The sequence below is a fragment of the Bos javanicus genome, chromosome 19, assembly GCF_032452875.1.
Source record: "Bos javanicus breed banteng chromosome 19, ARS-OSU_banteng_1.0, whole genome shotgun sequence".
Classification (NCBI taxonomy): Eukaryota; Metazoa; Chordata; class Mammalia; order Artiodactyla; family Bovidae; genus Bos; species Bos javanicus.
In genome coordinates, this window is record NC_083886.1 from 55,235,747 (window position 1) to 55,257,039 (window position 21,293).

At 57.9% G+C, this 21,293-nt stretch overlaps 2 protein-coding genes across 8 annotated transcripts in view; one reads left to right on the plus strand and one right to left on the minus strand.

Moving 5' to 3' along the window:
- The window catches only part of DNAH17 (dynein axonemal heavy chain 17), a 94,733-nt gene that overhangs the window by 49,569 nt on the left and 23,871 nt on the right, over nucleotides 1–21,293 (plus strand). For 5 of the 6 annotated variants that reach the window (XM_061389837.1, XM_061389836.1, XM_061389833.1 and 2 more), the window contains 19 exons: nucleotides 525–657; nucleotides 1,826–1,953; nucleotides 2,670–2,818; nucleotides 6,380–6,662; nucleotides 6,747–6,920; nucleotides 7,177–7,384; nucleotides 7,805–7,970; nucleotides 8,749–8,851; nucleotides 9,506–9,653; nucleotides 10,025–10,116; nucleotides 11,349–11,510; nucleotides 12,022–12,186; nucleotides 12,299–12,490; nucleotides 14,759–15,025; nucleotides 15,741–15,902; nucleotides 17,601–17,834; nucleotides 18,924–19,088; nucleotides 20,608–20,703; nucleotides 20,841–21,058. In XM_061389837.1, coding sequence (XP_061245821.1) covers nucleotides 525–657; nucleotides 1,826–1,953; nucleotides 2,670–2,818; nucleotides 6,380–6,662; nucleotides 6,747–6,920; nucleotides 7,177–7,384; nucleotides 7,805–7,970; nucleotides 8,749–8,851; nucleotides 9,506–9,653; nucleotides 10,025–10,116; nucleotides 11,349–11,510; nucleotides 12,022–12,186; nucleotides 12,299–12,490; nucleotides 14,759–15,025; nucleotides 15,741–15,902; nucleotides 17,601–17,834; nucleotides 18,924–19,088; nucleotides 20,608–20,703; nucleotides 20,841–21,058 — 3,245 coding nt within the window. Of the gene's footprint in view, nucleotides 1–524; nucleotides 658–1,825; nucleotides 1,954–2,669; nucleotides 2,819–6,379; nucleotides 6,663–6,746; nucleotides 6,921–7,176; nucleotides 7,385–7,804; nucleotides 7,971–8,748; nucleotides 8,852–9,505; nucleotides 9,654–10,024; nucleotides 10,117–11,348; nucleotides 11,511–12,021; nucleotides 12,187–12,298; nucleotides 12,491–12,746; nucleotides 13,315–14,758; nucleotides 15,026–15,740; nucleotides 15,903–17,600; nucleotides 17,835–18,923; nucleotides 19,089–20,607; nucleotides 20,704–20,840; nucleotides 21,059–21,293 lie in introns of those variants that run through there. The other variant, XM_061389838.1, reaches the window with a different exon arrangement.
- Nucleotides 13,881–21,293, minus strand: part of PGS1 (phosphatidylglycerophosphate synthase 1) — a 67,290-nt gene continuing 59,877 nt past the window's right edge. For both annotated transcript variants that reach the window (XR_009731157.1, XR_009731146.1), the window contains exons 10-11: nucleotides 15,652–15,878; nucleotides 13,881–15,154 (exon numbers count right to left, since the gene is read on the minus strand). The gene's annotated coding sequence lies outside the window, so the exon portion shown is untranslated. The remainder of the gene's footprint in view (nucleotides 15,155–15,651; nucleotides 15,879–21,293) is intronic.

Consider the following 21,293-nt stretch of genomic DNA (forward strand, 5'->3'; position numbering starts at 1 on the left):
CTAGACACCCACAGGATGGACAATTATGCTATTATTAAAGATCATCTCCAAAGACTGTGTAACACGAGGGCTGCTCACTTCAAGTTATTTTTAAAAAGCAGAAACTGTATGAGCCAGTTCTCTAAAAAGGAATGTATGTATGTGTGTGTATCTACACGCATATCCACGTGAACCTCCTCAAATGTCCTTAAAAACTCTTCTCTCGGTGGAAGAGTTGCAGGTAATTTTTCCCAGCGAGCACACATAACTTGTATTATCAGGAACAGTGGGAATTTTCCCGGGCTTTGGCACAGCAGCTGTCCGCTGTGCACAGAGGAGCGGTCACAGGGCGCCTGGCGTGGCCCTGGGTATTGTCTGGGGGACGCAAACGCACCTGCGTGTCTCCAGGGCAAAGCAGGCCCAAGGCCGGGCTTCTGCCCGTGGGTCTTCAAAGGCCCTGTGAGCTTGCACGGGGGCCCTGGCGCGGGGTTTGGGCCTGGGGCGCGGCCCCTGAGCCCCGCGTGGGTGGCCCCTCCTTGGTGCAGGTGCTCAGGTCTCTGAACAAGACCTACCAGAACCTGAAGAGGAAGCCGGTGGCCGTGGACCTGGACCCCAAGGCCGTCACCTGTGACGAACTCTTTGGCATCATCAACCCGGCGACCAGGGAGTGGAAAGATGGTAACAGAGCAGGACCCCCGCGGGACCAAGGGGACCAGGGGTCGGAGCCGGCGTCCTAGGCCTGGGTCCGCGGCCCGCCGATTTTGTTGTGGATGCTCAGCCGGGCTCCGTGCAGCGAACCCGTGGCCAGGTCCCCCAGGGAGACCCTCGGCAGGTCCAGCTGGGGCAGGGGCCTGCGCATACACACGGGGCATCCTGATGGCACTCACGGAGAGCAGGGAGATCACAGAGGGCAGCCGGCTCACCCCACCAGGTGGGGGAAGTGGGGAAGCCACGGACACGTGAGCATCAGCACAGCGGCCCCGAGCGGGGCCACCACACTGTGGTCCATGGAGCAGGGAGGGGCCCGGAAACACAGGCCGGAGCCTCGGGGGCTGGGAACGCTGCTTCCCTGGAGGAGGAGGGCCTTGACAAGGTCTGTGCTTTATAAAAAGAACCCGGGACACTGGAGAAAGGACAAATGAGGGGCTGGAGGAGAGAGAGGGGCCCCATGGGGAGGAAGGGGCTCTGGAGCGGATGGAAGGAGGGGTGCCTGCTTCCTGGGGGCTCCCCCACCCTACCTGAGCTTCCATCACCCCCTTCCCGGGCCGGGCTGGGGCTCTGCTCCAGTCTCCCCCCTGCAAGGGTCCTTTGCCCCTCACCCTGCTTTCTCTTCGTGACACTGTATGTGTTTCTGTGTGTGTATCTTGTGTTTCCCCCACCCCCCTCCACTGGAATGCAAGTTCTGTGGGGTGGGCAGGGGACTGTGGCTGTCCCCAAGCCCCCTGTTCTGAGTCTGAGACTTGAGGAGCACTCAGCAAACCTTTACTGACAGAAGGAAGAAAGGTGGGGAGTGAGGAGTGAGGGGGTGGGGTGCTGGTTGGGGTCGTGGCGCTCCACATAGGGCTGTCGAATCTGAGGATGGACCAGACTTGCGGGGGGTGTTGTGGGGCAGGGTCAGGGGTGGAGGCATCAAGGAGGGGGGCCTTGGGGTCAAGAGAAGGGCAGGAAGTGAGCCAGGTCCCCGCCCGTCCGAGCGTCCACTGTCCCTCTGGGGAAGGGCACTGGCCACCTTTGAGAGAGAGGGGGCAGGCTGGGTCTCGGCCCGGGGGGTGCCCGGGGTGCTGTCAGCGCCCCCACGGAGCGAGTGCTGCCCAGAGCCAGGCCTGAGCAGCCCTGCCGCCCGCAGGCCTCTTCTCCACCATCATGCGGGACCTGGCCAACATCACTCACGACGGCCCCAAGTGGATCGTGCTGGATGGAGACATAGACCCCATGTGGATCGAGTCCCTCAACACCGTCATGGACGACAACAAGGTGCGAGGGGCCCGCGACCCCGGAGCCAAGCCCCCAGAACCACAGTGATGAGGGGCAGGGGAGCATGTGGGATTCAACACACGTCTCGCCCGCCTCACTCAGCACACAGGGCCCGCTGTGGATGGGGACTGAGGAGGGGGCCTGTCTGGAGCTCTGCACAAAGTGTGATAGACGGTGAGGGGCTGGGGGAAGCCCCCATCCCGAGGCACACTCCTTGCAGGACGTAGGCCCACTGAGCCCAAGCCAGCTCAGATGCTCTCTGGGGAGCGTGGGTGAAGGGTGCAGGCACGGGGAGCGTTCCTACCTGACCACGTGGTGGGTGGCACCACGTAGGAGGGGAAGCTAATATCTTGGAAGGTGCAGACGACATCAAGAATCTTCTAAAAGCAGCTTAAGAACGTGATTCTCAATCGGGTGGAGGAGGGAACCCCAGTGTTCCCCAGGAAAGGGAGGAGTCCTGGTTTGATGAGGCAAATTTAACCCCAGAGTGAAGTCCTACATGGTCCACGCACGTCTGGGTGCTCTCCATGGCCCTGGGGTGGGAGGGGTGCTGACATCTGGGACGGCAGAGAGATGCTGGGTTAGGGAAGCGGTTGGTGGCTGGCAGGATGCAGAGGGTGTCTCTGGCCTCCCCCTCCTCTGAGATGGGTCCTGTGGCCGCCTCAGGACGAGGGCACTCTTGCAGCTGAAACCCACAGGCCCGCATCCGTCTCCAGGTCCTCACCCTGGCCAGCAATGAGCGGATCCCCCTGAACCGCACCATGCGGCTGGTGTTTGAGATCAGCCACCTGAGGACAGCCACGCCGGCCACCGTCTCCAGAGCCGGCATCCTGTACATCAACCCTGCCGATCTGGGCTGGAACCCGTGAGTTGGGCTTTTGTTCTCCTTCAAACTATGCAGAGAAAAAGGGAAGGGTGGTAGTATTTCAGTGTTGCCTGGGCACGCATTCATCCACTCGCTTATTCATTCATACGGTAAGCGCTGTGTGCCAGGCCCTCCTCGGGCAGCATGGTCACTGTGATGCGAGGATGCAGGAGAGACATGTGAATAAGTGATGACATGCCCAGGGACTGCATCATGCCGGCTGATGAAGCAAATGGAAAGGGAGGGCCTGGGCCTGTCATGGAGACAGGAAGTCTTCCTAGGGGAGCTAGAGTTTGGGCTGACCCCCCGCCCCCCCGCAGAGGAGAAGGAGCTTTCCGAGTGGAAAGAGTTTCAGGTGAGAACCAACATTTAAGGCACATCAGAGCAAGAGTGTGAGGTTCCCAGGGACGGGCAGCAGTCTGGTGTTGGCGGATGGACCGTGAAGCATCAAGATGCCCTTGGCAGGAAGGGACCGGCCCTGGACCAGCCTAGAGGCTGGCACAGGGGCCCTCTCTGATGTGGAGGGAAGAGTTCATGCCAGCAGACGACAGGTGGCCACTGGGGATGGGGAGGAGGGGTGGATGTGAGAAACGTTTGAAATCGTGAGAAAAGGAAGGCTTGGCGTTGAAGTTGGAGGTACATTTTCGCTCTTGGACCCATGGCTAGCCATTTACATGCCAGGACATCCTGCACAGTCTTACGTAGAAACCCCGGTGCAGCGTTCCAGGACTGACAGGCTCGTGAGAAACTCCGTGGCTGCTCTCGTTCAGCCATCCATCCATCCACGCCTTCAACCAGTGCTTCCTGTGTGCCTGCCGCGTGTCTGACCCTAGGCTGCTCTGTGCGGGGGAAACTGGGTCTCCAGTGATAAGACATGTGGGGAGGAAGCGCTTCCAGAAGGAACAGGCGGAAGGTGGCCTCCCGCACACCCAGGGAGGAAGAAGCCTCAGGAGGGGAGGCAGGGTCGACAGGGTCGCGTCCGGAGCATCAAGGAGCCAAGGACAGAAAGTTGCCGCTGGATTTTGGCAGCTGGGAGCTGACCGCTAACTCAGGCAGAACAGATTCCTGGCATGACAGAACCAGAAGCCAGGTGGCAATTCGAGGAGCAGGAACTGGGAGGAAACCCTTGAAAGGAGGGTCTTTCTGGAAATGAGTCTTGAAGCAGCTGGGAAAGATAAGCGCTGCGGAGCAGAGGCGGGAGGGTTTCCAGGTGCAGGCGAGTTAGGGGGAGCCGGGGAGGCGGAGAGTTGGTGCTCTGTGTGCCTCTGTGGTGGGAAGTGAGCCCAGCTCCCCACACAGCAAGGCCGGGGTTGGAGGGGTGCTCAAGCGCCGTGGCCTGGCAGGGGTGGGACTGGAGCTGGCCTGACTCACAGGGCCCCGGGGGCCGCCGAGACCCGGCACCACCGTGCCATCTTCTTCAGCATCACCTGTCCGCCCTCTTTTCTGGCGTCCTGTGGCCGCCATGACCAAGGACCACAAACCAGGCAGCTTCAGACAGTGGAGGGTTATCCTCTTCTGCTTCTGGAGGCCAGAGATCTGAAACCAGGCATTGGGAGGGTTGGTTCCTTCTAGAAGCTCTGGGGGGGACCTCTTCCCCGAGCTTCTAGTGTTGCCGGCAATGCTTGGCTGGTAGATGGAGGTGGCCACTTTCTGAATCTCAGGTGGCCCCCGCCCCGCACACACCTGTGTGTCATCATTTCCCTTCTTATAAGGGCCAGGCAGTGGGTCAGGGCCCACCCTCATCCGTGATGTTTCGACCTCGAGATCCTGACTGATTTCATCCGCAAGCACCCTTTTCCCAAATGAGGCCACATTCGCAGACCGCAGGGGGACATGTCTTCTGAGGGGCCGCCAACTCTTCCCACGTCACATGTCTGGGTCTTTCCAGGGTGGGCAGCAGACAAGGCAAGAGAACTGGAACAAAGTCCGAGCAGGAGCCGCTAAGATGCAGGGGGACAGGAAGAAGCTGACGGGGCCGAGGGGCGCCCAGGGGGACACCCAGCAGGGGCGGGGAGGAAAGAGCCAGAAGACCAGCAGGGGTGGGCAGAGGAGGGGCACTGAGTGGTCTGAAGGAGACGCGCCCTTCGGCCAGGAGTGGTCCTTGGGGCTCCAGAGGAATGACCGGGAGACTCTGAGTGGCTCCTTGGGGACCAAGAGGAAACCTGGGTTTTGCTGGAGAGAACTGGAGAGGCTAAGAGCCAGCTCAGGGCACCCCCAGCCAGCCCCAGAGAAAGAGCAGCGCTCCCGAAGGGGCAGCCATCCCGGACGGGGACGTGAAGCACAGTCCAAGGGTCCCATGGCCTCCGGGGACAGGACAGGTGCCCACAAGGGAGCCTCTTGTCCTCTTGGTGTTATATATCTGAGCTGGCTTTTCAGATCAAAGCCAGCACACACATTTGCATGCACTAAATGTCTCTAACAAGGCAAAATTTAAAATTTGATATATCCGCCTGCAAGATAGAAGCAAATGCGGCAGTCTATGTATAGATTTGCAAATTGGTCTCCGTTCTGAAGACCTAGTGTACCTGGAATTCAGTTCTTAACTGCACGTGTTTGCTTGCCTGTGTCTGCTTGTCAAGCGTTTGAAAATCGTCTCTGTTACCTAGTTAACCCAGGGGCAACAGGGCAGAGGTTTTGAACTCTTGGTTCCCTCATCTGCTGGGGATGTAGTGAGACTCGGAGCTTCCAGAACACGCACTCACTTGCAGAAAGGCGTGTCTGCAGAGGGCAGGCAAGCTGCGTTGGGTAATGTGAGCCTCCTGCTTATGCTCTGGGCATCCTGGAAATGACAGCTCACTGAGCTCATCGGCCAGCACTCTCTACGCTTTTAGCAGGCGCCTATTTAGCATTTACTGTGGACCAGGCCCTGTCCTCTGAGCCTTAAAAATATCAACCCAGGTAGTCCTTCCAAATGGGAGTTATCATCATCACTCTCATTTACGGATGAGAAACCTGAAACCCAGACGTGTTGAGTAACTTACCCGAGGCTACCGCTGGCCACACAAGAGCCCATTCAAGTCGGGCACTCAGACTCTAGAATCCACACCCCTCACTGCTGTGGTGGGCCACCTCTGTGCAACCCACTCCAGGCGACGTGGCTTCCCAGGAACGCCTGTTGTATTGGTTTGGACTCTTCCACTAAATGCATCAACTGGCTCAATTCACCAGGCATGCTTCAGGCATGGCTGGATCCAGGAGTCCAGATAATAACACGATGTATCCCTGCTCCTCTCCTTTTCTTCCCTTCCCACCCCCTCCCTGTCTGTCCCCCAGATGATGTTATGAATCCTTTCCTCCCCTCTCCTCCTATATGCAGCCCTACTGTCCTCAGTATCGGCCACATCTGAGGGTAGGAAGCGTGGCTCCTAGTTGTTCTAGGTGGGCAGCACCCCATAGCTAGAATCCCGGGGAAAGAGCACGCCCTCATCAGATCCTCTGAAGGTCTCGGGACCGGCCCTGTCACCAGGCAGGAGCACCAGTGGAAGCCTTCAGCAAGGGGAGGGTCACCAGAGGGACCCCGCCCGGTGGCCTGGTCCTTCAGCACCTTCCCGCCTTCCCCAGGGTGGTGAGCAGCTGGATCGAGAGGCGCAAGGTGCAGTCAGAGAAGGCCAACCTGATGATACTCTTCGACAAGTACCTGCCCACCTGCCTGGACAAGCTCCGCTTCGGGTTTAAGAAGATCACGCCGGTGCCTGAGATCACCATCATCCAGACGATCCTCTACCTGCTTGAGTGCCTCCTCACCGAGAAGAACGCGCCGCCCGACTCCGCCAAGGAGCTCTACGAGCTCTACTTCGTGTTCGCCTGCTTCTGGGCCTTCGGGGGGGCCATGTTCCAGGACCAGGTGAGCAGCCGGCCGCCCGGGCGCCGTCTCCCGGCATCCCTCCAGGCGGGGCCCTTTCTGAGCCTCATTTTTGTCTCCCAACAGCTTGTAGATTATCGGGTAGAGTTCAGCAGGTGGTGGATCAACGAATTTAAGACGATCAAGTTCCCCTCTCAGGGGACGGTCTTCGACTACTACATAGACCCTGACACCAAGAAGTTCCTGCCGTGGACAGACAAAGTGCCCGCCTTCGAGCTGGACCCCGACATCCCGCTGCAGGTAAACGGCCCAAAACGGCCCAGAACAGTGACGATGGACGACGACTGAGGAGCGGGACTCAGAGTCCCACCCCATGCTTCTCATCGGGACGTCCAGTCGCAGTTTCCATCAGTAGGACCTTTTCCATGAGACTGGGGGATTTAACGCACTGCCCAGGTCTATAGGTTTGTCCGGAGGTGGGACCTGGAGGCCTGGGTCTGTCTGAGGTCACGGCTCCTCCCCCGACATCTTCGCGCCCCCCTCTGCCCCCGACCAGGCCTCACTGGTGCACACCACAGAAACCATCCGCATCCGCTACTTCATGGACCTGCTCATGGAGAAGTCGTGGCCAGTCATGCTGGTGGGGAATGCGGGGACGGGCAAGTCGGTGCTAATGGGGGACAAGCTGGACAGCCTGAGCACAGACGACTACCTGGTGCAGGCCGTGCCCTTCAACTTCTACACGACCTCGGCCATGCTGCAGGGTACGGTCGAGGACGAGCCCAGGTGCTCACCGTCTGGCCTGGTCACACCCGGTCACTCTTGTCTGACGTGCTGCCCCCCGATCCCACCCCGAGTTGCCCCGTCCCTTCTCACCACAGCCCTGGGAGCTCACCAGCTGCCTCTCCACTTCCCACGCTCCCGACCCACTGGTCTCTGTCCCCATAGTGGGGGTACCAGATCCTACAGGGAGCTCACAGCCAGTCTCGAGTGGCCCAAGGTCAATGGGACACAAGTTTCCTGCACCCCTGCCTGGGACCCGTGGTGCCCACCCCTCTCTCCTTCCTTCCCTGGGTGGCTGGAGTCTAACCCGCCTATCCTCGGTGGCCCCCAGGGCTACCCTTTGGGCCACTGCCTCTGGGATCGACCAGGCACTGTCGGGGCTACCCCATTCCCTTCTCTAGGGGTTCTCGAAAAGCCGCTAGAGAAGAAATCAGGGCGGAACTACGGACCGCCAGGCACCAAGAAGCTGATCTACTTCATCGACGACATGAACATGCCCGAGGTGGACAAGTACGGGACAGTGGCCCCCCACACCCTCATCCGACAGCACATGGACCACGGGCACTGGTAGGCGGGCTGAGGGGTCTGCCACGGGTGGGGAGGCAGGGCTGGGACACAGGACCAGGCTGACGGGGCTTCAGGCCCGGGGGGTCCAGGGAGGGGGAGAGGTCAAGGCACAGAGGGGTTAGCCAGCCTCCCTGGAGTCCCAGTTGAGCTGAAACGTACACCCAGGCCTGCACAATGAGCCACCCTGTTGCCTCCCATTTCAAAAATTTTCTCATTCTCTAGAGCATGAAGTCCAGTTGGCCGTTTCACATATAATCGATATTTATTGAGGTTTATGGTGGTTCAAACGGTAAAGTGTCTGCCTACACTGCGGGAGACCCGGGTTCTATCTCTGATTGGGAAGATCTCCTGGAGAAGGAAATGGCAACCCACTCCAGTATTCTCGCCTGGAAAATCCCATGGCCAGAGGAGCCTCTTAGGCTGCAATCCATGGGGTCGCAAAGAGTCGGACACGACTGAGCGACTTCACTTTCACTTTCTTTCATTCATTTATTTAGCTGCAGGGGGCCTTGTTCCCACGTGCGAGATACTTGATCTTTGTTTTGGCACGTAGGATTTTAGTTGCGCTGTGTGGGATCTAGTTCCCTGACCAGGGGTTGAACCTGGGCCCCCTGCCCTGAGGGTGCAGAGTATTAGCCACTGGACCAGCAGGGAAGTCCCAAGGTGGTTTTTTTTTTTTTTTTAAAACCATACGCAAGGCATGACCGGGGTGGGTGGGGTGCCAAGGGTGGCTCCTGGGCGCCAGCAGCAGGGCCTGATGCTGGCCTTCCCCACACAGGTACGATCGACAGAAGCTGACGCTGAAGGACGTCCACAACTGTCAGTACGTGGCGTGCATGAACCCCACGTCCGGGTCCTTCACCATCGACCCCAGACTTCAGGTGGGCAGAAACTGGACTCGTCTTGGTGGGCTGCATGAGTCCGAAGCTCATTTGTCCAGTGAGGACGAGAGCATGGATGTGGGGTGGTAGGGGCGGCAGGCTGGCTTTCCCTGGAGCACGGCCCAGTCTTTTGGATGTCAGCACATTCGTGGGGACGTCGAGAGGCTGCCAGGTTAAGCAAATGAAAATACAGATGCCTGGGCAAATCTGCATTTCAGAAAAACAGCAAATCACGTCCCATACAATGTTTGAGATGTATTTGTACTAAAAAATTTCTGTGTGAAATTTAGACTTAGCAGGATATCCTATACTGCGTCTATAATCGGGGCAGGGCCTCACCCTGAATTACCTTGGACAGACAGAGATCTGACATGTAAACCCAGGCTGCACTGAGACACTCTGTGGCCACTGCCAAGTTGTCCCCGAAGAGCGGGATGTGAATTTGACTGTTTTGAGATGGAATCAGTATCTAAGGGTGGCGGGGGCGGTGAGGGGGGGTCTCACCATACGCAAGGCTTGAGGGAACCTGTCCATTCTGACCATGCCCACAAGACACCAGGAGACAAGGACAGAGTCTGCTCCCCAGGAAGGCGGCCCTGCCCCAAGCTGGTCCCCACGCACGGCCTGACGAGGGTCTCTGGTTGTTCCGGGCAGCGCCACTTCTGCGTGTTTGCGGTGAGCTTCCCGGGCCAGGAAGCCCTCACAAGCATCTACAGCACCATCCTGAGCCAGCACCTGTCCTACCGCTCAGCGCCCTTTGCGGTCCAGAGGATGAGCAGCCACCTGGTGGCCTCCGCCCTGGGTAAGCCGGCCAGCCTCGCCCCCTCTCCTGTCCGTAAGACCCGCTGCGTTATGGGGCTGACGGCAGCTTCATACTCTCCTCTACTAAATATTTTATTTATACTTTCAAATCAATATTTGTTTTCAATGACGCTGTGTTTCAACAGAGGGTATTATGAGATCCAATTGCTCGAGGGGGGAGGTGGAAGATAGGAAATTCTGTATATAGCAATGACTGACACATGAGCAGAGCGGCAAAATCCCTCCCCCTGCAGATTTCTTAAATTGTCACCGTCTCACAGTCCATTTGCTGTAGAAACTATAGCTTAAGCTTTGCACTTCCTGAGGCCATTAAGAGTGCACAAGAATCGATGTGTCTTTTTCCTGGAACAGCCCTGCACCAGAAAGTGACATCAACGTTTCTTCCCACGGCCATTAAGTTTCATTATGTTTTCAACCTCAGGGACCTCTCCAATATTTTCCAGGTACTGCTCTCTCAGCGCTACGTAATGCCACCTTATGGCCAATGCCTAATCCACGGGTGCTCGCCTCCTCTGCCATTCTTGGGAGAGAAAGCAAAGTGCCCTATGGATGGACGAAAGTGATGGAGGCGGATACGATGCGATGATGGTTGTGACAGATGATGATGAGGGTGGTGACCGTGGTGGTGGTGGTAACTATGGTGATGGTGCTGATGGTGACCATGGTGATAGTAATGATGGGGATAATGGTAACTATGGTGATGGGGGCGCTGTTGCTGATGGTGGCCATGCTGATAGTGATAATGGTGGTGATGGTTATGGTGGTGCTGGTGATGAGAGGGGTGCTGATAACGTTGGGAGTCATGGTGATGACGATGAGAGTGGTGGCGACGTGATGGTGGGGGTGGTGACAGTGTGTCTTGATGGTGGTGGTGGTGATGTTTCCTCTTATGGATGGACTGAACTAGCCACTGGGTTTGGCCACTTAGATCCCCATTTCCTCCTCCAAACAACACATAATGCTCAGATATCCCCATTTTTGCAGATGGGGAGTCCAAGGCTCAGGGAGGTTAAGTCACGCCCATCTCCTCCCATCTCAAGTGTCAGCTCAAATGTCGTGCCCCGAGAGGCCCCTCCTCCTCCACACACACCCTGTCCCACCGTCCCTGTGTATGTCACGGCACACATCACAACATGCGATTACCTTGTGATTTGTCTGTCTGGTTCTGTCTCCCCGCTACAAGGGGAGCTCCATGAAGGCAGAGTCTGTCCCGTCATCACTGCACTCCCAGAACCCAGGACAGGGGCTTGGAAAATAAGCACCCATTGAACTTGCCAGGTCACTTGGTTGGCAAAGAGCTGAGCTAGGCCAGGCCAGGCAGGCTGGCTGCAGAGCTTGAGCTTGACGGCCGCCTCGAGGCCTCCCATAGTCGGCTCGCGCCTGAACAGACCCCTTGTCCCTTTCTCCACCATCCACCCCATTAGAGGGGGCAGCCCTTAACCCTGTCTGGTGAAGAGAATCCCCCTCACCATCTCTCAGACCACAGACACTCACTTCAGCCTCCAGGACTTGTGGCCTTGGCAGTCTCTAGTTTCCTGGGCCCGAAGTGGCTACTGTCCCACTCTACCAGATCACTTCCTGGGAAAGCGGCCACTATTCTCGTTTGATCCGTGTGCGGCACTTGGCTTGCCTCTCAACACACCTAAGGATGCTGACCATCCCGCGTCTGGGGCAGGGGCTCCTGTTCTCCACCGCAGAGATCCTGAAATTCCCGCTGGACCTCGTCCGCCTCTGGCTGCACGAGGCCGAACGTGTGTACGGCGACAAGATGGTGGACGAGAAGGACCAGGACACGCTGCGCAGGGTCACCATCGCTTCCACCAAGAAGTTCTTTGATGTGAGTCAGGCCACCAGCACGCCCTGCCAAGCCCAGGAGGGTTCGGAGGGGCAGAGAGAGTAGGGGCCCCTGACAATCCTCGCCTCCTTGCAAGGGCCCTTGGATGGGGATGGAAAGGACCATGCTGGGTCCCACGAGATGGCTCTGCCACATGCGTGTGGCCCAAGCGAGGAGGAGAGGCGCTCTCGGCAGGTCAGAAGGTGAAGACCTCTCCCTCCAGCAGCCGGGCAGAGACAGCTCTGCTCGGGGTAACACACTCCGCTGGTGGGTCTGGGGTTTGCATGGTAGAATCATTTTCCTGGACTGGCAGTTCATTCCCAGTGGGACACAGACCAGGGGCTTTTGCCCAGCAGTTTGCAGGGCCCCTGGCAGCATCAGTGTGGGCCCCAGCAGACGTGACCTGGCCTCCTGAGGCCGTCGGGCAAGATGCCAGGGCTGCTGCTTGGGCTCCGTGGGCCCGTGGTGGCCACCAGAGCAGACTCTCCCCTGCCCCGCCCCCATCGACATCTAGGATCTCGGTGATGAGCTCCTATTTGCCAAACCAAACATCTTCTGCCACTTTGCTCACGGGATCGGAGACCCCAAATACCTGCCGGTGACCGACCTGGCTCCGCTGAACAAGCTCCTGGTGGAAGTCCTAGACAGTTACAACGAGGTCAACGCAGTCATGAACCTGGTGAGCCCAGGGGTTGAGTGGGCAGCGGTGGGGCTGGAGCCGGGGGACGAGCGAGGGAGGCGCGTCCTGCCGGTGAGACACCTGGGGTCTCTCCGCCCCGGCTTCTTTTCAGGTGCTTTTCGAGGACGCGGTGGCCCACATCTGCAGGATCAACCGCATCCTGGAGTCCCCGCGGGGTAACGCCCTGCTGGTGGGGGTGGGCGGCAGCGGCAAGCAGAGCCTCTCCCGCCTGGCCGCGTACATCAGCGCCCTGGACGTGTTCCAGATTACCCTCAAGAAGGGCTACGGGATCCCAGATCTCAAGGTGAGGGCGTCGCCTCTCAATAAGCCGCCCTTGGCAGTGGGAGGAGGGCGGGGGAGGAGGAGTCTGCCCACTCCCTGAAATGGAGCATCTGACACAGAGACTGGGATGGTCACCAGCAGGGTCTTTATCTCAAGACAGCAAAGGCCAGGGCCCACGGCCGTGTGCTGAAGGTAAATGGAAGCGTGGGTTTCCGGTAGATGAGAGCTGGAGTCCCCTCATGTAACAGCGGTGAGGGGTTGGGTTCTCGCCTCTGGTCATCGCAGCCTGCCACCTTGCGTTTCCCGGTTTTCCAGATTCAATCATTCAGAACCGGTACTAACTAGCAGTCTCACCGCCTGCTCGGGGTTCTGAGAGGGCCGCTCTCTGAATTAATTGAATAAACATTAGCTCGAACAGGTCTCCCATCCCCAGGACGTGCCGCCGAGGCTTTTTATTGATTTATTTTTCCGGAAAATTTGCTCTCTCGGGGAACTGTGAGCTAGTCAAACATGATTAGTCTAGAGCTTATCATGGCCGCCGCTCAGATTAGAGCTGAAATTGATTTGACCATGTCCCGTGGTGTCTCTCTCTTTGCTTTGGTGCTTCTGTGGGTCAGGACGAGGCTGGCCCAGGGGACCCGCCCCTCCACTCAAGGCTGCAAGGCAGTCACTGCCCAGGTGGCCTTGGGCGGGGGGATGGTCTGGACCCCCACCAGAGCCTGGCGCCCTGGGACCTCAGCAAGAGGGCAGGGTGGTCTGCGGGCTGGGGCCCCAGGAAGGATAACGGGGATGGTTAGCTGGCTCTCGGCCCTGCTCTCAGGCTGTGCCAGGGACTGCAGCCTCCAGGTGAGCATCCAGCCTGTCAGAGTCCCCAGTGCCTACTCTTTCTATCAAACACTAGCCAGCTCTAATTTTTAAACCCAAGCCTTAAGGACAAGGTCTTTGTAATGTAGGTCCTGCCTCCTGGATTGAATCAGAGTGTGTGGATTCTCAGCTGAGCTGAGCGGGTCCTCACTGACCCCACAAGTGCTCTCAGAGTGGAGAGAATCCTTGCACCTGGAGCCGTGTAGCGGTACTGAGTTTTCTCCACTGATAAAGCTTCTAGTCTGTTAGCTTAATCATATTGCTTTTATCTTCATGATTGCATCATACTCTTTGCCCTCGTGAGGGCTTCGTTCCCGTTACCTCACCCTGAGACCACCCGTGGCTGTTGCTATTTTATTCCCTGGCATGAGCTGCAGCAGCTCTCTGATCCTTGTCATCCCCATTCACTGTTCCTGCACCCCTGACAAGCCAGCTTTGCACTCGTCCCTTGTCATCATTTATTAAGTAGCTTCTGTAGATTCGGAAGTAAGGACAGCTATAAACAGAGCTATAGGACCTTGCATCCTATTAGGGGAAGCAGACTCCTGAATGGTTAGAAGATGGATTATTATTGTTCTGATAGTAGTGTTGCAGTAAGAAGTTAACAAGGTATATGTTGTTAGTATAACAGATACATTCATGATTATATTATAAAGTCACACCAACAGCCATGGGCGCCCCCTGGAAGCCGGAGACTTGGGGGCGAGGGGAAGGGTCAGAATCCAAGCCCGAGGGCCATCATGTGCCTCATGGAAAATCCTGGACATGGTCCCAAGAAAACAAGATACCATCAAGGACATTTGGGCAGAGGAGGGGCAGGATGTGGTGGTGTTCTGGGGCAAAGTGGAAGATGGCTTGAAGACAGCAGAGATTGCTCAGGGGTGATGGTGGGTGGGGGGTGCCGCAGGAGCCCCGGTGACCCACAAAGGCTGGATCCGGGTGGTGCAATGAGAAGGGAGACACAGAGCGAGTCCCTCGTCGTGGCCCAGTGTTCTGCCTGCACTTGTGGCCGTGGGGGCTTAGCCGGGCTCCCTCCCGCTGGGTCAGCTCCCCAGGCCCCCTACACACAGTCCCCAGGCCAGGCAGTAGCACGCTTTTGACTTTTAGGAGCCCTCTTCCTGGGGCCAGAGTAGCGGCCCCCAGAGCTGGGCTGGACCCTCTGAAGAAATGCTTAAAGCTGAGTGAGGGGCCAGCCATGTATCAGCAGCCCAGGGACCCCGGGGATGCTTCCAGTTTGGCGCTGTGGCAAGTGGTGCCTCCACAAGTGGGCCTCCTCCCCTCGGGGCCCTAAGTCTCCATCTACAGACCCTGCCGTTTCTTACGGGGCCGATCAGCAGGTGCCCCCCTGCCCTGGGTGGTGGTGCGAGATGCTTCTGAATGAGCATCTTCTTGGTGAGACCTCTAAGGGTGTCTTCCTCGGGTCCAGCTCGACCTTGGCGCCCAGTACATCAAGTCGGCCGTGAAGAACGTTCCCTCGGTGTTCCTGATGACCGACTCCCAGGTGGCCGAGGAGCAGTTCCTGGTGCTGATCAACGACCTGCTGGCCTCGGGGGAGATCCCGGGGCTGTTCATGGACGACGAGGTGGAGAACATCATCTCCTCCATGCGGCCCCAGGTGAAGTCCCTCGGCCTGACAGATACCCGAGAGGCGTGCTGGAAGTTCTTCATTGACAAAGTGCGCAGGAACCTGAAGGTAGGGGGGCCTGGGGCCTGGAGGGTTTTGGAGGGTCTTCTAGGCTGGGTCTTCACTCAGGGAGGAGTTGGGGGCTGTTCTACCTCGAACAGGAAGTGGAAAACTCTTAGGAGAGTTCCAGTGGGCTGCCTGGTGGAGGTGGGCTGTTAGTAGTGCCCCGTGGCTGAAAAGAAGTGTTTTCTGTATGCACTCCTCTCCCATAGAGCTCGTTAAATAGATTAGTTCACCTTGACCTTCCACATTCCCTCTTGGGGGATGCTGGCTAAGCTACTCGAGTTAGACTGAGTACGTGTTGGGTCCTTCTCTCCCTTCCGGTCTGTGTCCAGTAGGAGAGCTGCCCTCTCCCCTCCCCGCCCCTGGCCAGGTGGCACTGCTCTTCTCATACCTCCCTCCCAGCAAGGACCAGACTTGCTAAAGGGACCTGCGTCCTCGCTGCCCAGCATGGACGCCCACTCTCCACTCCCTCTGGCACCCAGCCATCCTTCCGTCTTTGCGAGGGCCACCTCAGGAGAGCTTGGGCTCCCCTGCACCCCCACATCGTGAAATGGCCACACTTCTCGCCCAGGACGGGGAATGTTCTCCGCACCATCCCCCCTCCCCCGCACTTGGAGACAAACACCACTCACAGAGTTTCCCTTCTAAACGGGATTTCTGCAAAAGCAGCACCGTTTGGCATTGCCGTCCCCCAGCGAGCAACCTCTGTGTCCTCTTCTAGGTGATCCTGTGTTTCTCCCCTGTGGGCTCCATCCTGCGAGTGCGAGCAAGAAAATTCCCCGCTGTGGTCAACTGCACGGCCATCAACTGGTTCCACGAGTGGCCAGAGGACGCCCTGGTGTCCGTCAGCGCGCGCTTCCTTGAGGACACGGAGGGGATTCAGGTGAGTCTCGGGGCACAGAGCTGGGAGGGAGGGGTCCCCGTCATCTACCTCCAGGGACGGGATTAGGGTGAGGCACTCGCCTTGGGCACAAAACTTAACGGGGCACCAAAAACTGCACTAAGATCAGCAATGTTTCAATGCGGTATTTTTAAAAAAATCAATGCTGCGACATTCAAAATATCAAACTTATAAACAAAGGCCATCATTTGTTGATCTTGCGGCCCTGAGTCACTCTGACAGGGGAATGGTCATTTCAACCGGCTGGGGGTCCTGGGCTCCACAGGGCCAGTTCAGGGAGGTGTGATGCCCACGTGAGAACAGATGGAGAAGCTCGGGCTTTGAACACAGTCCCTGGTGGGAGCCTGTTGCCGAGCTCGTGTTTACTCTGATCCATACATAAAGGTGCACACTTTTTCCTCCTGCCTTGGGCCCCAACACGGCTCAGCCCAAGGGGCTCTGCCCAGGGCTGCTCCCTCGCCTGTAACCTGCCTTTTATAGGGCAAGACAAGTACAACGGGGCAACGTAAGTCTTCTTTTACTTTTTACCTTCCATTTATGGTGTCTGTCTTTTATCAAAAGACAGTGCCCACATTCACCATCTGAGTTCATTGCTGGCATAGAAATGGTCATTAAACTCTGACCCAGCTGATGCAAGTAATCGCAAGCCTAGAAAAAATCCCACGTGGTTATTGTGTCTGATTTATTTTGAACACATATTCAGTGGGATAAAATAAGCCTGAAATTAATCTCCTCCCTGGCTTTTAAAGATGGGCAAAGTTCCCTGCTTGCACGGTTAGAGCGTTCAGCTGCGGGATGAGCCATTCCTGGGAATGCAGCTCCGACCACGTGTCCTCCACGCCCCAAGTGAACATAGAGGCGGGGGCCTCCTAGGACCAGGGAATGGCTCCACCACCGGCACCAGTGAGGGCTGCCAAGTAGATGCCAAAGAAACGTGTCTCGGATGAATACCTTCCCAAATCAAGGTGGCGCTAGTGATAAAGAAGGGCTTCCCTGGTAGCTCAGTTAGAAAGGAATCTGCCTACAGTGGAGGAGACCCAGGTTCGATCCCTGAGTCAGGAAGATCCCCTGGAGAAGGAAACGGCAACCCACTCCAGTATTCTTGCCTGGAGAACCCCAGTGGGCAGAGAAGTCTGGCGGGCTGCTGTCCATGGGGTCGCAAAGAGTCAGACACAATTGAAGCGACTTAGCATGTGTGTACAAATGTTGCTCAGACAATTCGTGGGGCAAAGCTCCCAGTGCTTGTCTTCGGGCAGGTTGGGGGGGCCCAGGTGGTAGGGGCTGTGATCCTGACATGGACACAGGACAGAGGAGGCTGGGAAAGGAGTTACTAACCCCCCAGGCCCACAACAGGAAATGCCCAATACATGCTTACAGACATCCTGGTTATTCAAATATGCTGAATATATGAATGTGTGACTCAGAACCGTCATCACCTCGGCTGTGAAAAGGTGCCCTGGTGGTGCCATGTCACCATTGCCCGTGAGAACCCTGCAGGCCTTGTCATCTCGAGCCTCACTGGGCACCTGAGCTGCCAAGACTGAGAGGGGGGTCCCTCTCATCCAGGGTCCTTGGCAAGTAAGGGAATCCACCTGTGGTCCTCTGTGGCCGGCAGCCTCCTCTTCCCCGGGTCGCTTCCACCAGGGCACCGGGGAGTGAATGGGCTGCCTGTCTTTGTAGCCGGAAGTCAAGGCCTCCATCAGCCTCTTCATGTCCTACGTACACACGACCGTCAACGAGATGTCCAAGGTGTACCTGGCCACCGAGAGGCGCTACAACTACACCACGCCCAAAACCTTCCTGGAGCAGATCAAGCTGTACCAGAACCTGCTGGCCAAGAAGAGGATGGAGCTGGTCGCCAAGATCGAGAGGCTGGAGAACGGGCTGATGAAGCTGCAGAGCACGGCCTCTCAGGTAAGAGGAGAATGGGGCCACGGGACGAGCTTCCGGAACCATCCCCCAGACGTGTGACATGTTGGTAAGGGGACCAGGACCCCCGCCTTGGGGAAACTTCCACTTGTAAACTAGAGTGAGGGTGTTGACTGTGACAGCGGGTCCCAGATCCTCTCGGGATGTTGAGGCCAGGTCAGGCGCTTCCTTGGGGAGGGAGGGCCTGAGTCTGGAGGGGTTTGCTCACCCCGTTGGGTGCAGCTCTTGAAGGTGGGTCCATCCTGGGGCGCCGTTCACACTGCCGTGCCCCGATGGAACAGTGTCTGCTGTACTTTCACGCCACGTTAATTTTTAGTCTTCTGCCTGGTTTTGAGTGTCTTCCCTGGTGTAGCCCGGGCTCCCTCTTTACTGCCCACTGTTGGCGTCTCCCCAGGGAGCCTGGTAGACAGCCCCCGAGTCCCTGCCTCCTGGCCAAAGGTGCAGGTGGGGAACAACCCCCGACACAGGCGGAGCTACATGCGTCCGGCCACCCCTTGGGGGTCGAGAGGGGCACATAGTGGTGGGGGATGTCCAAGAAAGCGCTTACAGGAGCTGAGAAGTGGCCTGCCCCCTCCCTGGAGAGGAAAGAAAGAGGAGCCTGGCCCAGCGGGCGTTTCTTTTTCCCCAAATATACCTTCCGGAAGTGGTCCTAGGACAGTGAACGAGCTCAGGAGAGGGCAGTTACAGCACCCAAGGGGCTTCCCCAATGGTAGAAATCACCCAGATGGGGAAGGATGTCTCACCCCATCACTCACCACTTCCCAGTACCCTCTCCACCCAGCCTCTTGGGGCCTCACCCGAGCACCCAAGGCAGCATTTCATCCCCAGCCCCCAGCTCTCACAGCCCCACCCACCAGCCTCCCCACGACTCCTCGGCACCCCGGCCACCTTGACTGCCGCCTCCCCAAGCCTCAGGAATGGGTCTTATACTTGTGATGACCCTGTGTACACAGCTGGTGCTCAATGAATACTTACCTTGGAGAAGCTGAAAAAGCACAGAGAAATGCACCCCAGGGAGCAGAAAGCAACTGGCCGGGACCCCAGCCTACCCATCTGCCTCACCTCCCCCTCCAGGTGGACGATTTAAAAGCCAAGCTGGCGGTTCAGGAGGCAGAGCTCAAGCAGAAAAACGAGAATGCGGACAAGCTGATCCATGTGGTGGGTGTGGAGACTGAGAAAGTCAGCAAGGAGAAAGCCATTGCTGATGAGGAGGAGATCAAGGTGGAGGTCATCAACAAGGTAGGCGGTGGGCAGCTCCACTTGGCCAGGCGCCTTCCCCGAGTGACCAGTATCTCCCTGCGGGCCCTGGCAACCCAGCAGGACTCCTGCAGGGAGGGCACCTCCCCTAAATGCAGGGCCCCTGGCTCAGCAGAGGGCTGCCCTCCCAGGGCCCCGCAGTGGCATCTCCTGAGCTGGTAAGAAATGCAGGTTCCCAGACCCCGGTTCTGCTGAACCGGGTCTGCATCTGAGGGACATGCTCATGTGAGCACATCAAGGCTTGAGAAGATGGCCTCAGAGCCCTGGGCCTCAGACTTCCTACACCAGGAGCCCCCAGAGGTTCCAACACCCCCGACTCTGGTGGGCTCCACACTGAAGGTCCCTGTGGTTGGGCTGATTTCTCATCACCCGTCTGCGTGCCCTTTGCGTCATCAGTCATGCCTCTGCCTGAGGGTCTAAATTAAGAGCCTCAGTAATTGTCTGCTGTCTCTTGAACGGGCCTGAGTCAGCCTCCTCCCACGGCTGACAGGAGTGGGAAGCCTGAATACTTCCCACCAGCGCTGGAACGAGGGAGGGTCCCAGGAGCTCCGCTTGATCCCTCATGGTCAGCTGTATGACCACAGCCCTGTTAGGGTGGCCGGAAATGTGCCTGACATCTCAAAATTAGCAAGTGATACAGCCAATATCCGAGCCAGGGCCCACACCTGCGCCTTGAACCCTGGGACCTGCCTTTTGATACTCACATGCAGCTTAATGTCTGGGCGCCCACCCCTCTCCAACCCCGGATCCCAAAAGGGCCCACCCAGACGTACTCAGGGAGGCTGGGGGCTGCTCCCAGCACCGCCGGCCAAGTCAGTGCCTTCCACGCCCTGTTCCCTGAAGTCGGGCACAGGGTGGGCTTCTCCAGAAGGTTCTTTGCAGAGGGACCTTCTTCCTTCTGTCCACCCTCCCCCGTGTCCAGCACAGCTCCCAGCCCCCATGGCCTTCTTCGTCTTCCTCTGCTGTCACTCAGGTCCTGATTGATTGATAGGAAGCTTCTCCCAATCTCTCTGGTGCCTGGAAGCTCAGAGAGGTTCTTCCCAACCCGAGTGAACGCATGCATGCGTGAATGAATGGATAGATGTGTGAATGCGGGTGTTCTCACTTTAAGAGGAGGATGGCCTGCACCTCTGAAACTGGCCCAATCTGGAGGAATTCCACAATGGCACCAAGAGACGAGGCCTCAAAGCCCTGGGGAGTGGCCTGCACGGGCCCAGGTTTCTCCTCTGGGCCTGGAAGCTGGAGCCAAGAGAAGGCAGTGTTCCCCTTCCTGAATCCCAGGTCAGCTGACGGCCCAGGGCCTTTTGACCTGCGTGTTTTTGGGCAAAGGAGCCAGCAGGCGTTTGGGGGCAGGAAGGTAGACTCCAGACGGTGACCCAGAGAGTGAGAGCAGAGGGGAGTGCCCCTCCTCACCCCTCCTCGCCACCCTTCAGGGTCCCCTTTCACACACACCATCCACATGGACCCCAGCATCCATCTTTCCCATCTGGCTTCCTTCCAGAATGTCACCGAGAAACAAAAGGCCTGTGAAACGGACCTGGCCAAGGCAGAGCCGGCCCTGCTGGCCGCGCAAGAGGCTCTTGACACCCTGAACAAGGTGAGGGCAGGAGGAGGAGGAAGAATCAGGGACCGGGACCCCCAAGCTGAGAGGAGATGCCGTGGGGTCATCGCCAGGACCTCCCGGTCCTGCTCGGGGCTAAATCCCCACTCAGGTCCGTCCACCTGTCTCTGCAGAACAACCTGACGGAGCTGAAATCCTTCGGGTCCCCCCCGGATGCTGTGGTCAACGTCACGGCCGCTGTGATGATTCTGACCGCACCTGGGGGCAAGATCCCCAAGGACAAGAGCTGGAAAGCTGCGAAAATCATGATGGGCAAGGTGGACACCTTCCTGGACTCCTTGAAAAAGTTCGACAAGGAGCACATCCCCGAGGCCTGCCTGAAAGCGTTCAAGTGAGTCGGGGCTCGGCTGCCCGCATGGGGTCCGCCCAGGTCTCATCCTGTCAGGAGCACATCACGTTCAGGCCCTGTGTGGTCGTGAACCTCCTCCCGCCTGTCCCTGGCCCCACACCGCGTGGTCCCAAGGGAAGCCTGTGCTTGCTGAGGGCAGGGCAGTGTCTTGAGCGACAGAGCGAAGGCAGGACCCCAACTTCCTCCTACCTATCCGTGGCCCCACACCGCGTGGTCC